Source organism: Lissotriton helveticus, chromosome 10 (genome assembly GCF_964261635.1).
Source record: "Lissotriton helveticus chromosome 10, aLisHel1.1, whole genome shotgun sequence".
Taxonomy (NCBI): Eukaryota; Metazoa; Chordata; class Amphibia; order Caudata; family Salamandridae; genus Lissotriton; species Lissotriton helveticus.
The window spans coordinates 200,903,600-200,921,292 of NC_136071.1; the positions used below are offsets into that span (position 1 = coordinate 200,903,600).

Consider the following 17,693-nt stretch of genomic DNA (forward strand, 5'->3'; position numbering starts at 1 on the left):
TTGCTACAGACTCCACGGGATTACTTCCTCGCGCAGTCCCCAGTGGGACCCTTTCTTTCGAAGATTCCAATGTTGCTGTTACTTGCATTTTTTGTACATTGTAGTCCCCATGACGCTAATAACGAGGCCCATTTCTCGTTCCGTGTTTAATAAAATTGCTTTGACGGCAATGTACGTGACTCCTCCCAGTCCAAACCTGCTGTATCCAAGGAGATTGTGTAATGCTAGCGAGTAAGATGACGCACAGAGGGGAAACCAGGTCAGATGCAAAGTCCTGCCATACTGTCGGCCTCTCCCTGACTCTTTTCTCCGCCTCTCTAAACTGTCTCCGGTCTACTCTCTGCCATGTTATCTCTTTCCCCTTCACCACAAGCCCTTCTCTCTTTTTAAATCCAATGTTGTCTTTTCTTCAGTCTCCCCTTTGAATTTAATGACCCATAAAATGCCCCCTTCTGCTTTTCCCGGCCCCCCTCCGCCCCCTCCCTCCTCGACGTCCAATCTAACTCTGCCCCCTCGTCTGTTTCTTCCTTCCCGGACCTCTTCACTGTATCTCTCCTTACCTCTCCCCCACCGCCTCCCCGCCTCTCTCTGTCCAGGCTCTCTCCCTTGCACCGTCTTCTTCTTTCACTCCCCTCGCTCCCTTGCTGTGTTTTAATGACCCGTAAAATGGCCTCTTTCATATGTTATTTTGGTGGTGATGCGCACCGTGGAAGTCCGTTTCCGTCTTTCTCTCTTCCTCCCTCGTTCTGTGATGATGATGAGCCCTGCGCCCCCAACCTCGCCAACGACCTTGTTACTGGAGAATGAAAGCAGGGCTGGACCGAGCCACCCTTTCCTGGCTGGCGCCTCACCTGCGCCACCCCCTCAACAAAGCGCTGCCTCACCTGCGCCCCCTCACCTGCGCCCCCCTCACCTGCGCCGAGCACAATAGTGAGCCTCAGAAAATCAACTTCAAAGGGTCCCATATCGGTTTTACAGCATCTACCATAAACATCTAAATATTAAGACAAAAAGCAGCCAAGAGTGTGGAAGCCAGCCATATGTGTCCGCAGAGACAACCGTGGCCCAAATGAGGGCCTCATTTTATCCACCCACATGCTATGTGTGGCTCTGTGTGTGTGTGTGTGGGGGGCGGGCTCTGTGTGTGTGGGGGGCTCTGTGTGTGTGTGTGTAGGTGTCGGTCTGTGTGTGTGTAGGTGTGGGTCTGTGTGTGGCATTTGCGAGAGATTAAGCTATTGGCATTGTAAATGACAATGCCATTTATTTATCCGTTTTCAGAACCAACACATAAATGAAAATTTTGTCATTTACAATGCCAATAGCTCTAACTTTTGCAAAGGCGAAACCGTTGCATTGTAAATGCTTGTTAAAAATACAAATGATTTCTGCCCCCCTCCACGTGTCCGGTATATCTGCTCCAGCAGCTATAAAGTTGTACAAATAATTAAGATACGGTCCCCAGACACCCACATCATGCTTATATAAATCTCCCGGGATCGTGTCTAATCCTGGAGCTTTGCCAATTTTAACAGAGTTAATAGCCAAAATTTTTTCATGGAGACTAAATTCTAAAATACATTCACACGAGTTAGTTGGTATCAGATCGTCTTCCCCGGCGCCAGTCCCCGGGGCTGTATATAGTTTTGTGAAGTGGTCTATCCATGTCATTTCATCCAAATAGACTTCTCTAGAGCCCATTTCTTTCCTGTTCCCATTGGCAACTATTTTCTAAAATGCCATGGAATCCCTATTTTTTGCTGCGGCCAGCATATCTGACCAGATTGCTTCGTCCCAAACTATTTTAGCATGTTCTAGTACCTTCTTATAATTTTGTTGTGCTTCCTTAATCGTAACACTATTATTCTTGTTTTTTCATGGCATTTATTAGTTCTGTTTTAGCACTACGACAAACTTTGTCATACCAAGGTGTCCCCATCGGCTTTTGGTTTCCTTTATCTGTATTTACTTTAATTGTCTTGGTTACTAGGGGAACTATTTCTCTGAAGAATCCCTGATGTGATTCTAAAAATGAGTCCCCATCAATTACCGCTTCCGGAAGTGTATAAATACAGAAAGTGCTAGCAAAAATACTGTAAATATTTGCCAATTTTTCATCATTTTCCAGTGTGTGTGCCCATTTAGCTGCGCGGCGGTTGTTACTCATTATTACATTGTCAGTACTCGTTAATGGGACAATTTTACAATCTGATAGGCTGGGTATTAATTCACCTTTTAGTATTAATTCAAGTGGCCGATGGTCACTCTCTACTCTAGGCTTAACCTTAAGGTCAATCGCATATTGCCATAAATCAAGAGATAGTATTACATAGTCTATTTTGCTTTGGGTACTATTTCTGCAGAATGTGGGAACCATCGGGATGTCCGAGGGGAGGCGACCATTGCATGATCTTAAGCCATAGGTCATCATTAGGCTCATTATTTGGAGTGCTAATGTCGTGCATGGGACCTGTTTTAAGCCAAATTGTGGAGGAATCTCGTTTGCCACATCCTCGTCTTCGTGAATAGCCTCTAGCCCCTTTATTGACTCATAGTTAGAGTTAAAATCGCCTCCAATAATTATAACTGTACCCAATTCCACTCTATTTAAAACGGAGTCTAATTGATTGAATGTAAGTGACTCCTTTGATGTCAGGCCTGGCCGGTTATAAACATTAAAAATATACAGAACCTTATTATCATTGGTCACTATTTTTATACCAAGGATATCTCGGGAGTCTGTCTCTATTTGTTTTATGCTTCCATTAAGGGTGACTTTTATCCAAATCACTAAGCCACCTGACGGCCTTCCTCTCCTTGACTTGACTGCTGCTATAAAAAAACTTCTAAAACCTACTCTATGCAGAATCTTGGTTGCCCAGGTTTCCTGTAGTAGTCAAATATCACCTTTTTTGATTAATTCGTTCCACTCCCGATCTCTGGTAATCTTCTTTAATCCCGCAATATTCCACGAAATAATATTTATACCAGGGCTGGTATTTTGATTACGACATGTTAGGGTATTATCGCTAGAATTTAAGACCATAGTACTTGTAGGCAATGCCTCATCATGATTCTTGCCAACCCTTTCATCTCCCTTTCCTAAATTACCTGGAATCATAGTAAGCCCTGCATCTATCCTTCCTTTTTCCATAACTGGGCTATTCAATACAGTGGGTTGATGCAGTAAATCCACTGCTTCCAACGCGGATAATCTTGGAATCTATTAGGAGTTACCGCGGGGAACAGAGCGTTAGGTTTTTTTTGCCGCTATATTATGATGGGTTTTATAAAAGTATCCTAGTGGGAGTGCATAGATGTTTGTGTTGCTTATGAATGTTTCTTCGTGGGGTCTCAGCAAAGAACGAACTAGGTGGGGGTGTCTGAAGTTTACGACTATACAGTCTCCCTGTATGTCTTTTGGAGAGTTCCCCACCCACCCTACCATGCGCACCATTAAGATCTCATCTGCCTTATTCCTATTGAAGTTTTTATATTTGGATAGTCAGTCCATAACTTTATTCTTTAAATTGTACCAGGATTCATTCTGGTCCCTTTTTAATACAGGAACACCTGCTAATACTAGAACATATGGACATGTAGCAGGAAGGAGATCCAAAATATCCATGTTAGGAATCAAGTCTGTCCCTTTGGGGCTATATTGTGTTTCCTTACGATGGTTGGACTCTGGTCCAGTTGTTACATTTTTAGTGGCAGGAGAGGCCCCCTTACCTTGCAAGGGTAGACCAGAAGATTCTTTGTTTCTTAAACAAGCTCTAACTGGACTTGTTCTACCCACTTTCTGAGAGCATTCCGATATTCCTTCAACTTCAGTGAGGTCTGTATGCTTCTCCAGTGATGCTTTCAATTTAGATATTACATTTGCCCCTTCTACAATTATTCCTCTCCCATCACCTATACTTTTCCCTAAGTGGAGTACAGCTGCATTTAATTGGGCAATTTCAGTATTCAGGTCCCTTAATTTAGTATCCATTTTTCTACTTATTTGGTTATGAATAGAAGTTAAGGTTGTTTTAATAATGTCTGCCACAGTTTGTTCAAGACCTTCTATTATCTCTTTGTCCCTTCCTGATCCATTATTTTCGTTATCATCGGTTTGTGTCCCTGTTGATCTAGAAATCTTGCTTATGAGTTCAGTTTCCTTTACCTGAGAATTGGAAATTCCCCCTTTCCCTCCTGTTTTCCCTTTCTTCTGACATGATTTCTTCCCCCTCAATGATTTTTCGCTTTTTTCCTCATTATGTGGTGCCACTGGTCCCGCTCCCTTTTGTGCCCGTAGTCTACTCGAAATTCCGGGACTTATTCTAGGGTTTTCATCAACTGGTCCAATTGAAGAATTAGAGTGAACTAATAGGATGCTATCATTCTCTTGTTGGTTAACTAGGCTAGTTGTAGGGGACATGATTTTCGATGGGAGCTGTTCCCTATTTGCCGCATGACAATACATGTTCAGCTCTTGTTATGAAATCGTCTAATGTCCCCGCTGTTCCCTTCCTTTTACTCATGGTAAAATTAAACATAATCAAATTGCTACAGTAACCCAAGCAGTCAGGAAGATGGACAATGTAAGTTTGAGAATGGGCAAGGAAGTCAATAATGTTCGTGAATACAGGGGTGTGCTAGGGGTTGTCACCAAGGGTGTTTTACAAGAATACCTTTTCTCACGTAACCACCAAGAGAAGGGGCCCTGCCCGACCTCCTCCAGCCTCTGACGGCCTAAGACGGTCCCGCCCTTGTCCCAGGATTCTCCTGGGGCGCTCCCACGACGCGGGGGCTCTCGATGATTTTTAAGCACCTCCGGGCACGTAGGAGGCGTGTGCGGCTTCCTGGGGAAGCTGGGAAATGAAGCCCCCCGTCACAGCGGCCGCGCCGAGATTTAGAAAGGCTGCGGCGGTGGGGGGAGACTAGCGGCAGGGACGTGGTGTGTGTGGCAGCAGCAGGGACCAAAATGCCACCAGGAACCTTCACAAGGGTACAGAGGTGCAGGTAAATTCAAAATGCCCTGTAAGATGCTAATGGGCAAGGTCTATCATCTGGAGCCAACCAGCCTCAGCCTAGCAGCTTGGCTCCTGAAGACTTTGGGCTTTGGGAAGGGAGCCTTGATAGTTCTAAGGGAAGCTAGAAGACCAAGCACGAGGAAAGCTATGCATCTAAATGGAAGAGATAAGTATTGTGGTGCAACTAAGGATTTTATTGACAGTAGAACACAAGACAACATTTCCGCTACCTAAAAACACCCTGTGTAGCAGTTACATCACTACACAGGGTATGTGAGCTAGAAGCTCTAACCACGTAGGAACCCTAATCAAAAAGCCACTAAGACAGATTGGAAACTTATGGGTCATTTAATCACAAGACCATTGATTGATTGTGTTTTCTAAGGAGCATGGCACCTCATCAACACCCATTTTATAGGGGGGTGGGGGAGTTTTATATAGCGCGAACACGACCTGAAGGTATGAGACGAGAGGGCTTTACATGAGTACCAGTGGCGTTGCAGATTGACACATTCATTGTGATGGAAAAGGGCATGTGTTCTTATGAAAATGGCTAGTTTGTGATGGTAGGCTTCCCAAACTAGCTACCAGCATTGTTTGCCTTGCGCGGGATTACCCCTGTGGAGCCGGACTGGTGTGAGATGCCAATATATAGCAATTTTTGTTGCTGCTTCTCTAGAGGCCTTGTTGCGTGTGGTATGGGCCGCCCTATAGTATATTGATTTCCATTCCTGTGGCGAGAGGGCCCTCCCCAGTTCTGCCTCCCATCTCCTCTGGCCCGCTGATTTACCTTGGGGAGAAAGTGGAGTGAGCATTTTGTAGAGGTCAGTGATGAGGTGTTTGTCAGAGTCTTTCTTCACCAGCCATTTTCTCAAAGGCAGTCATAGGTCTGCCAACCAGAGTCACGATGTCTGTGTGGGTGAGCCAGTGTCGAAGCTGGAAGTATTGAAATAGGTGCGGGGAGACGACATCATAGCCCTGGGTAATGTCTGCAAGGGTGAGGAAGCCTTTTAGGTCGAAGAGATGACCCGCTAAAAAGTTACTGATGGTGCGCCACTGCGGGAAGGCCCCGGGAGCATTACCCGGCGGGAATTCCAGGTTGTCCAGAACGGGTGTCAGAGGGGATGGGAAGGTGGTGAGTCCTCTCTCGGTCGCTACTTTGTTCCAAACCTGCAGGACAGTACGGGTAATGGGAGACCTCAAGAGATAACGTGGCCGGTGTTGTCGAAGGAGGAACGGGATTTTCCAAAGGGGGGTACCCGCCATGGCTCTGTCTTGGAATAGCCAGCGTTTTTCAGATTCTGGCCTGAACCACTCCACCAGATAGCGGAGTTGCGCTGCCTGGAAATATTGCATAAGATTGGGGATGCCCAGTCCTCCCTCGTCCGGGTTCCTATATGCTAGTTGTTTGTGTATACGCGCTCGTTTGCCGCCCCATATGAAATGTTGGATATCAGATTGTAGAGTCTGAATGGTGCCTGCCGGGGGGGATACCGGGAGTGTCTGAAAAAGGTATAGGATTTTAGGTAGGGTCGTCATCTTAATAGCCGCAACGCGGCCCAATAAGGAAAGGGGTTGTTTAGTCCAACGTGCGAGTTCGGAGCGAATCCGGGAGGACAAAGTCGTGTAATTGAGGGTCAGCGTTGAGGCCGTGGAAGCCGTAAGGGTGATGCCTAGGTATGGAAGCTGTGCCGTTGATTGAAGTCCGCCACTGTATGTGGGCAGGGTATCATGCCCCCGAGCGTTCCCGCCGAGAGGCAAGATAAGGGATTTCCCTCTATTGATTTTGAAGCCAGAGATGGCTCCGAAGGTCTCCAGTTCGCCCAAGAAGGCCGGGACGGAGCGGGCCGGGTTGTCCAGGGCTGCGATGATGTCATCTGCGTATAACACTATAGTGTGGGGTTCCCGCCCGAAGGTCATTCCGAGTATGTCGGGGTTATCACGGACTTTTTGCGCCAGGGGTTCTACGTAAAGGGCAAATAGGAGGGGCGAAAGGGGGCACCCCTGCCTCGTGCCCCGTTGTATTTCAAAGGGGTCAGATCGTAGGCCACCAATGCGGACACGGGCCTGCGGGTGGTGATAACAACTCGCGATCCATGCCTGAAAGCGGTCCCCCAGCCGATAGCGACGCAAGACTTGTTGTAGGTAGGACCAGTCTACGCGATCCAACGCTTTCTCCACGTCGATAGCCAGTAACACAGAGTCCGATTGCTGATAGTGGGCTTTATCTATTAGGTGTAGAATGCGTTTAGTGTTATCGCTGCATTGGCGATTGGGGACAAAGCCTGACTGGTCTGGCTCCAGAATGCCCGGCAGGCACGGGCCTAGGCGCGCGGCTAGGATCCCTGTAAAAATCTTCAGGTCTAGGTTAAGTAGAGATATGGGGCGAAATGCGGAGCAGCTCGTAGGCTTTTTGCCTGGCTTGGGCAACACCACGATTTCGGCCGCTAGCATGTCTGGGGGAATAGAGCTCGGTCCTTCGAAAGAATTGAAGAGCTGGGTGAGAATCGGGGCCAGCAATTGACTGAAGGTTTTGTAAAACCCGGAAGAGAACCCATCCGGTCCCGGGGATTTAAGAGGACGGAGGCGAGAGATAGAGGCTAGAACTTCATCTAGGCGGATGGGGGCATCCAAAGAGTCTGCATTGGTTTGCGACAGTTCCGTAATGTTCGCCGTCTCGAGATATTCCCTAACCCCGATCGACGAGATCGGGGTTAGGGAATATCCGCGCTGTACAGGGTGGCATAGAATGTTCTGAATGCCTCCGCTATTTGGGGCTCGCCAGTGATTTCCTGGCCGGAGTCATCTGTCAAGCTAGAGATCTTGGATCGTTTGGTTTTCGCCCCCAGGGCGTTGGCGAGCAAGCGGCCTGTTTTATTTCCCCCTACATAGTAAGAATGACGGAGGCGCAGGGCGTCAAATTCCGCCCGGTCAGTATCTAGGCTGGCCAATTGGGCCCTGGCGGATTTCAGTTGTTTCCAGATCCTCGGGGCGCCAGTACGGCTATGAGCCCTCTCGAGTTCAGAGACTCGAGCCGTGAGGTCATGTCTTTTCTCTTTGCGGTCCTTGGCCTCAGCTGCCGCGATAGCTATGAGTTCTCCTCTGGTCACCGCTTTCAAGGCTCCCCATAAGGCAGTGACATGTGTCCCCGGAATGTCGTTAGTGGCTATATAGTCGGTAAGGCGTGCGTGCAATTGAGCGGTGACCTCCGGGCGGTGTAGCATGGTCTCGCGGAGCCGCCAAGAGCCAGGTGGGCGGGTGGACCTAGGGACCCTTAGGGTGAGTTCCACCGCATCGCAGTCAGAGAGTGCCGCTGGCGTGATAGTGATATCTTGAAGAGTAGGGAGCAGTTACGAAGAGCCCAAAAAGTAAACTAATCTGGCGTATGTGTGGTGAACGTGGGAGTAAAACGTGTATTGAGATGTGGTGGGGTGACGAGACCTCCACAGATCTACCAAGCCCTCTTCCTGTAGCCAGTTCTTGCCCGCAGCCGAGATAGCGCCCGTAACCCCATATCGGTGGCCTGATCTATCTATGTGTGAGTCCATCACTAAGTTGAGATCTCCCCCGAGTAGCAGAGGCGAGTTATTGGCCTGTAGGGACTCGGAAGTAGCTTGTTTCAGGAAGTGTTCCTGACCGGTGTTCGGTGCGTACAATGAGGCAATTGTGAAGCCGTGTCCCCCCACCAGGAAGGTGTATGCCAGTAATCTGCCGTTAATCTCACCCACCCTATCTCCCACACTGCCCCGGAAGCCCCTGGAGACCAGAATTGCCACCCCGCTTTCTTTGTCGGCAGCGAGGAAAAGAATTGTTGGGGGAAAGCGCGTGAGCCCATTCTATGCCAGTCTTTGGGTAAGAGGTGGGTTTCCTGCAATAAGCATATGTCAGCGCCCGAATTCTCTAGGTATGAGATCACCGCCCTGCGTTTGATCGGGTTGTTCAGGCCTTTGACGTTAAGAGTCAAAATCCTCAAAGTGGACTCCATAGCGAGAGATCCCCAGAATCATGAGTTGTGTAAGGCCTCCTCCCCTGGTACGGCCAACGACGAAACAAGGGGCGGTGTAGCCCCAAACAGTTCCCTGGCACACTGGGTCCCACCCGCATCCCCAGCCCCAACCGGAACCTCCTCCCCCTCCCACAAACAACCGCAGAACAAACAACATCTTTCTCCCCTTCCCAGCACCCCCTCCTCCCCATCCACCCCCCGCACCCCGAACTCCGGCCTCGTCTCCCCTGCACCAGGCCCCAACATACAGGTCAGGACGGCGGGCCCCTCCCTACCACCCCCCCGTAACCCCAAAATCAGAACAAAGAATAGTCCCAGCCCTGCCAGTCCTTGCAGGGCTGTGGTAAAGTTACTTGTAGGGGTCATCTCCAGCAGCGGCCATTGCAGCCCCCCTCCCCTCACCCCCCCGCCATTCAAGTAGCGTGTGCGCCAAGTGTCGGCTCCCCAGTGAGTACCTTGTTCATTCCGAAGGGGACGTCTTTTGAGCCACCTCGGCCACCGCTGTCGCTCTCTCCTTGGCGACCACCGAGGCGGCGGGTTTCTGGCGATGCGACAGGGATCTCCTGCGGCGTACCGTTTGCCACCCTCCCCTGGTAAGCCCTGTCGGTTCTTTCACTACAGTCTCGTCTGCGTCTGAGTCCAGACCAAGGAGAGTGCAAGTATCCCTCAGTGAGCGCATTTGATGCAAGGCGCCGTTCCATTTGAAGATCAGTCTGAACGGGTGGCCCCAGGAGTACGGGATTTCTTGCTGCCTTAGGAAGTCCGTAGCGGGTTTGAACTCCTTCCGTTTTTGCAGAGTGATGGCCGACAGGTCTTGGTACAGGGCGACTGGGTGGCCCTTAAAGTGAAGGGGTTGTGCCAGTCGAGCTTCTCTGAGAATTCTTTCTTTGAGCGGGAAGTCCGGAAGGAACGCCAAGATGTCAGGTGGCGGAGCCGACGCTCTCCGGGGGAGGCCCAGCTCGGTCAATGCGGATGGTGAAGTCAGCGGGTTCCCTCAGAATATCGCGGAAAAGATCCTGCAGGTAGCCGGTGATGTCCGATCCCTCCGATTTCTGAGGTACTCCCCGAACCCGTATGTTATTGCGACGGGAACGGTTCTCAAGGTCCTCTGCGTGGGCCTGGAGTCCACCTGTTGATCAGTAAGTCGTATGATCTCTTGTTGAAGCTGCTCGATTTCGGCACTCCTGGTCTGGTCGGCCTCCTCGACCGCCGGGCGCCACCCGCTCCCCGAGTCCCTCCACCTCTCGCCGGACCTCCCGGACCTCCCCCGCTACATCCTGCTTCAAGGATTTAAAGTCTTTTCTGAGGGAATTAAACACTGATTCCAGAAAGGATCTGGTGATAGGTGCTTGGTCATTGGCTGGTTCTGGCGGTGTTACCGTGATTTTTGGAGATGGAGGGTCTTTGCTGGACCGGGGTTGGGATTTGGCCAGCAATTCTGGGAGTGTCTGGGTCCCTTTCTTCCCTCTCTGGCTTGCCATTGTCTGGTATGTGGAGGGGCCCCGTGTGGTCCCTAACGCTGGAGGGTGGAGGTTACTGGGGGGGGACGCAGCGGCCCCGCAGGGCTCCTGGGAGAGGCAGGCCGCCGCCTATCTCTCGCCCCGTCGGAGGTCAGGGCCCACCGGGGGTGTCGGGTAGCAGGGGGTCCCCCAAAACGAAGCGGAAAGCGTCCCGCGATTCCAATGGCTTGTGCAGGGAGGTCGGAGGAGCACCCGCTCTAGTGTGATCGTGCGGGCCCGGGAGGTCTGCTCAGATGTCTGGGTTCCATGCAGCTGAGATACCCGTCCTGTGTTCTGCGCTCGGGGGTGAAGCGCCGCCGCAGGCGGCGAGCTGCAGTAATGGCCCTTTGCACCGCACCGCCATCAGGCTCAGTCGATTCAGGCACCGGGAGCTCGAGTGTGCTCCCCGAGTTCCCCCTTAGCGCGCACCTCCTCTCCCCTCACCTCTTGTTTCGCTCAGGCCGCCTCCTCAGGACCTCCGTCGGCTAGGCCTCTGACTCTAGGCCTGGGCCGTGTGATCTCCGGTCGGGCCCCCTCGCGTCGCTCGCCGGGCGCCGCGTCTCCACCAGGCGGCTGTTAACGGCAGGGGGTCCGGCTTCGGTATGCAGCAGTTGGGGCCGCCTTGATCGTAGCGTCGCCACTAGGCCCGGAAGCCGAAGCCTCAATTTTCGCGGCTACCGGCCGGGTCAGCCGTCCTCGTCGGCCGAGGCTCGGGGGCCTGTCCGTCCGGCAGGAGGGGTCCCGATCCAGCGCAGCAGCAGTCGCCTACCCTCCAGGCGGTGTGGGCAGTGGTTCCGGGCGCCGAAGCTCCGGAGGGGCAGCGAGGGCTCCGCTGGGCGCTCCACCTGCTTAGTCGGCCGCCATCACCGGAGAGCCCCGTCTGAGCGCCGTCGCCGGGAAGAGCCGGCCCACGGTCGGGAAATGTCGCTCCGGCACCCAGGGGGCACCGCCGATGCCAGGCACCAACGTCAGGGACAGTTATGAAGCCGGGGAGCCGAGAAGCTGACTGCTAGGGCGTTCGGCGGAGGTTTAGGACGGGGAGCTGCGGGGACCAAGGTCCTACCAGGTCGCCATCTTGGACACGCCCCCTTTATTTCAGTTTAACGCTCTGAAATTCTATATTGTATTCCTAAAAGATGAAAACAAATTAAAGTGTTCTTGCAAAGGGTGGTCTAGCATCTCACTGAGGTGTCTGGAAGTGGAAAGGATGACTAAGAAAAGACAGGCGAAGAAAGTAAATTCTGCAGCCTGAAAAGCCAAGTTTTCAAGGCTTTATGGAAGGAGTTAAGGTTAGAATTTGTTCTCGAATACAGAAGAAGAGTGTTCCAGGCCATAGCTGTGAGAACCGAGAAGGGGCAGCCAACCTGCTTTGAACACATAGTATATGCCACATTTATCAGGGGGTTCGCGCTAATCTAAATTTCTTATAGGGCAAAAACGGTCTGCTGGAATAAAAGACCTGGTTACCTGTGAAATCTGGCTTCGTCAAAGTACGCCATGTAAAGCACCTGTGATTGTCCAACTTTCACTTTACCCAACAACTGAACTTTAAATAATTGAAAAATAGAGGCAGATCAGTGGGTGTCCAGAGTACCAGATTCTTGAACAGCTGTGCAGATCAGAAATACATTGAAAACCAAACCCTTTAGATTGAGCTGTGCTACAGTCTTCGGACCAATACAGCAGTGAAAGAAGAACTCTTCACATCCAGTTGGACTAATCCTATCCTGTAGTATTCTCTACAACAGTTATAACTCCTTTCATGATGCTTCCCCCAGCCAATGTTTTTACCGCAAATGGTGCGGGATTACGAGAAGGGACGTAATGGGGTTACTTTGAAAATTTTAAATTAATTTTCACCCAGGCCTATATATGATTTGTATAACAGCCTATATATTTTTTGTATCAGGTCTACTCCTTAACAGTAGTATACAAGCAGAGAAAGATGCATGTATCAGTCATAAATAGACGATGGGGCGATTGCGATGCACGTGGGCGAATGTGCCTACTCCCTCACTGTACCACATAACAGGTTGTGCACAATTGTGTATCGGCCACACAAGCTCACAATTCACACATACAGTGTTGTAAATTAAGAATGCAAGATTTGGCACACAGGTGAGTAATCTGTCATCTGGCTCTGTTTCGCTGTTTCGTCTTGCTCTGTTTTTTCTTTCAGGCTAACCGCTGTGGACTGCTCAAACTTGATCAGCAAAACTATGAATGAAATGCTTCTTAGAGCTGCATCCTTTACTGTGGCCAGTTTGTATTCCATTCAAAGGACACAAATCACACTATGTGAGTGTTTTAAAGTGATGACTCGGCCATTTAAACTCTAGTACCTTTTAAGCACTGGCTGCATTTGTGTAGCTCTACATGAGTGGTCCTACACAATGAAGTACGCCTCACATTCTTAATGGTGGAAATCACATGATCCCTCTCAAACCTTTATGAAAGGCAGTAGAAAATAAAGCACTTAAAACAGAAAATGAATGAAAATTGGTCTCATTCTTTCGTTTGCTTCCTGAAATGCTCCTTGACTTTCAGTATAAACCATGGCAACCTTTAGCATCTACCACTAACAAAATATACAATTGCCATTTATATAGTTCTTTGTTACCTAAGTGTCAGAGTAATGTAGTGATGGGTAGTAGTGTTGCCTTACTCGTGGATGCTTATTTTAATCCACTTTTTGGATTTGTAGACTGTGCAGATCAAAGTCCTCGCGCGCGCTATATGGACTGCTGTGCCATCCTTCCCTTTTGTCGTTATGTTTTTTTTGGCCAGTCTGGTTTATTTTTGCACTCTGACTCTGTAGTCTGCAAGTCCACTGAGGCTTCTCAACATTTGTTTCAAACTATACGTGCATCAAAAATGAAGATTCACTTTTTATCTTCTAAGGAATCATTTTATCTCTGCATTCGAAAAGTATGAATTTAAATGCTCACACGTAAAAACCTAATTTCTGGTCCTGTCTTTATGCATGGGGTAGGTTTTGTGTTGTGCAGTGTGATGGTGGTTGCTCTCCATATCACCTTGGTTAGCAAATTAACATGATGTTTCTTTTTGCCTAAAAACCCTTTATCCCCTCAGTGACGGTTTAGTGAATTAATGGTGCTATATCGCAGATGAAAGCTCTGAGACAGTAGAAGATCGATGACAACCAGTGTGACTATTTGGAGAATTGTGCCCTCAGATGCCAAACCCTGAGCAACCCCCTTATTACTTCCTGAATCCACATCCTTGAGGCCATCAGTGCTGCCCCTTTTGTCCTGTGACCTAGAAATGGGAGACTCCACTGGGAAAGTTTAAAACTCTGCTAGATCTTTTGGTGAAATCCTCCTTTCTTCCTTGTTGAAATGACAGGGAAAATGGCTAAGCAGGCGTGGCCATAAGTATGTATTTTAAATAATGCACAGCCTTTGATTGCCCCTTGCTTCTTGCCAGTATGCTGCACTAGAAAACAGTTCCATGTGTTCATCTGGAGAATCTCCGTAAACGGAATGTAGAGAGATGTCTGACAAGAAACGTGAATCTAGAAATTGTTGTTTCTCCCCTGAATCTCGTCCACCAAAGCCCCACATCTAGTCAGATTCCCTGCTTTGTTCCTTGCTGAAAAGATTGGTGCTATACTGCTGTATAGAAATAAGATGCTTTCTGACCTTGATGAACAAGACAAAAGCAGTGTGCAACTAGTTGACTCAGTTCAAAACTAAGATGTCAAAGGACAGCATCCAATTTTGAGTCTACCAACTGATTTCTTGAAGTTGCGGAACTCTAGATCTCAATTTCCAGTCAAGATATTTTTCCATTTTGCCAGCAGTAATTTGAGTGTACCCCGTTGACTGAGGCTTGTTTGACTCTTCCGACACCCATTCACTGCTCCTCAGATATTGCTGTTTAGAAGTCCCTGCGCCTACATCCCAGGTCTACAGTTGCAATTCAGAACAAATGGGTCCATTTGGTGACCCTCCAACATTTAAAGGATAACCAGTTGTTTGTTTGATGCAGGCCCCTAAACCTTTGCACACCATGAGTACCAGTAGTCCTGAAATTGGAACATTATTGTGGAGACTACTTTGAACTCCAAGTGGTCACCCTAAAACTGCGCTTGATACCACCCTGTCACCGACCTTTGGTCAGGTTTTCCAGTTGATTGACAACCCGAACTTCAAATTTGGGACCAATTGCTTTTGCATACAAGAAATCTTGTTGTGTTGGACAATCTTGTATTGGGTGGTAGGTTTTGAGGATTTTCGACAGTTTTTCCACTGTCTAGCTTTAAACCTTCTAAATTGACACCCCACCTTTTGCACTGACGGCAACTGAGATACTTGACAGAGGTTAGACATATCACAGTAGACTGGAGACATTAGTAAAGATATTTCTCGACACCTATAATTAATTGAGGAACATTACCTTTATTATACAGCTGAGACTCTTAATTTTACTTAAATTGCTGAGGACTCTCGATATCTGACAAATGGGATAATACTGTCCCATAGAAGGCTTTCTAAATTAACCTAACACTGAGGTTCTAACCTGTTGTCCACGGAGCCCTGGGGGTCTGCGGCTCCTATTCAGTGGGTCTGTGGACCCATACAACCTTTAAACATTATTTTCGGAATAATCATAAGCCTTGAAAACTAAATCACTGTATAAAGATAGTTCCTTCTTTCGAGGATAATAGTTTCATCAACTAATAATAATACTTACTTGAAGCATACTTTATTGCCTCCCTACCGTATTTGAAGCATGTATTAGTGCGATGAATAACAATATGTTTAGAAAGAAAAATAAGCATTCTAATTTCTTTTTAGCCAGAAGCTGATTGGTAGTTTGGGATGGAACATGCGTGAATGCGCACAGTTACTATTCACATTCAAACAAGCTGCAACTTGAACTAGCACTCCGCTACTGTTTTGAATTGCTTATAATTTTTTAGAAAACCATACACATCTGCATATTTGGAGAGAAGGTGTTCTAAACGCTCAGTGATGTACACAGGTAAACCACTCAAAAGGCACTTCCAGGCTTTACTTTCTCCTACTTGCTTACAGGCACTTATAGACTCTAAGCACCTACACTTGTATTGGAAAGTGGCTTTGCTGCACTTTTTTAGCTGAACTGAAATACTTCCACAAACAGAGTACCACTTTTCACTTGGTATGTAGTCTGGTATAATGAACACCTGGTCTTATTGCTTTTATTCAGTCATTGACACCTTGTGGGACAAAGACCCTGCAAGCTTTCCCCATTTCAACCACATTTGCTTCCCTTAGTCTGTCTGAGGCCCTCTCATTCCAGTTCCTACTCCGGTCCCACCACTTCTGTTGAGAGCTCATTTCACATGATTACCTATTGATTTGTGAATACAAACTGGGTCTTATTCCAGTGTGTAGTTACTCTTACATTTTAAACCTACAGTTGCATAGGAGTACATATGCCTGGTTCATATAGTGTGTATTTGTTATGTATTATTGTTGAGAGACAAATTGTAGAACTAGTATGGGGAACCTTGGGTTCTAAAGGCGGCTCAGTGAGGTCCACAAAAGGTAAAATACCACTGACCTAGCGTTTTAAAGAAACATTCTGCAGCTTGAGCCATTCTGTTTTGGTATGCTTCTGTTCCCATTGCTCACAGTTTTATTCTTCTTTATTGTTCAAAAGAGCTGCATTTTAAACTCAGATTTTCGGGGTCTAGTTACCCTACATTTGTATGAGGAGCTTGGTATAATCATTACAAATGTACTTTTCTTCTTTTCCGACAATGATTCGATATCCATTAGTTATGATTTTTTCTACTGCAAAGGTTAATCCTTGAGCGTGAAATGTCCCTATCTTTCATTTTCTAGAATTCAGACCTCACATTCCTTGTTATATTTATATAGACATAAATACTGTTTTTCAAAATATTTTTTTTACTTGATTTTACTTGCTTGAACAAGGAAGTTTGATTTTGTTTGTGTTATATGTGTGACTTAAATGTAACCTAATGAAAAACAATACTCTCTGGGTTTTGTTCTAGGGTACTTGAAATAGACGAATGGCAGAACACAGGATTCCAATATGATGTAATCAGCTGCTTGAATCTTCTCGATCGCTGCGATCGACCTGTGACTTTATTGAAAGAAATCCGAAATGTACTGGAGCCAACTAGGGGCCGAGTCATTCTTGCACTGGTTCTTCCCTTTCACCCATATGTGGAAAATGGTACGTAGGCAAGGAATGTAGCCTAGTGTAACTTAAATTCAATTATTGTCCCTCTGTCTCGCTCCGAACATGTTCTTGTTGATGTGGGTTTTTTAAAGATATGTATTCATATTCATAGTTAGCATTGCTCTTGTATGGCTCCCTTGCATACCTTCAGCTAGAGTCCTGACACAATTGCAAACCACAAGCCACATTTGCCAAACATTAGATCACAGGAGATAAACCATAAATCCAGCCACTTTCTTATTTTCTAGCCATACGTATGGAACAAAGTTTCTTTGCATCATCCTATATCTGTATGTAACGTCTTTTATCACTCTCCATGCAAATGTTCTTTTTGAGCTTACTCACTTGAATCTACTGACTTTCAGAAGGAAAACCCCATAACATTTGAAAATAAATGTAGTTTACAAAAGAAACAACCCTGCCCATGCAATTCCACACCTGCCCAAATAATTCATAAAAGTAGGGGTCTTCTGTACCACTACATCTCCATATGACCTAAGAATCCTGTCTGGTCCTTGCACTAGTGTCATCACTGATGGATTTCATTTGACACCTTTCCTCTGCAAGTTACCTTTTTAAAAATGTTTAATCCGGTTTCTTCCACCTTCCGAGCTCCTATGATGTTTGTTCCTCAAGTTGTTTGAGTTGTGTATCACTTAACACGAAAATGTCCTCAATTGCAGATGTACAACAAAAGTGTGTGATGTTTTGGCTCAGAACTCTTGGAAATGATGTATGGTGTGTGGGGAGTTGGCTTTTACTCAGCCTAACATGCAAATTGTCATGTCCTTAGATTTCACCTCTGCATTCCACAATCTACATATCACAAGCATCAGTAACGCCCCATTACTCAAAACATTCACACTTAAATCCGCCCCATTCACACATCCATATCCACGTAATATACACACACACTCTTTCTCTTGCGCTCTCCGCTCTCTCTCTCTGTCCTCT

The 17,693-nt window shown here is 47.5% G+C and overlaps 1 protein-coding gene across 3 annotated transcripts in view; it reads left to right on the forward strand.

Moving 5' to 3' along the window:
* The window catches only part of METTL9 (methyltransferase 9, His-X-His N1(pi)-histidine), a 219,639-nt gene that overhangs the window by 132,230 nt on the left and 69,716 nt on the right, over positions 1-17,693 (forward strand). For all 3 annotated transcript variants that reach the window (XM_078665133.1, XM_078665131.1, XM_078665132.1), the window contains exon 4: positions 16,549-16,733. In XM_078665133.1, the coding sequence (XP_078521259.1) occupies positions 16,549-16,733 (185 nt within the window). The remainder of the gene's footprint in view (positions 1-16,548; positions 16,734-17,693) is intronic.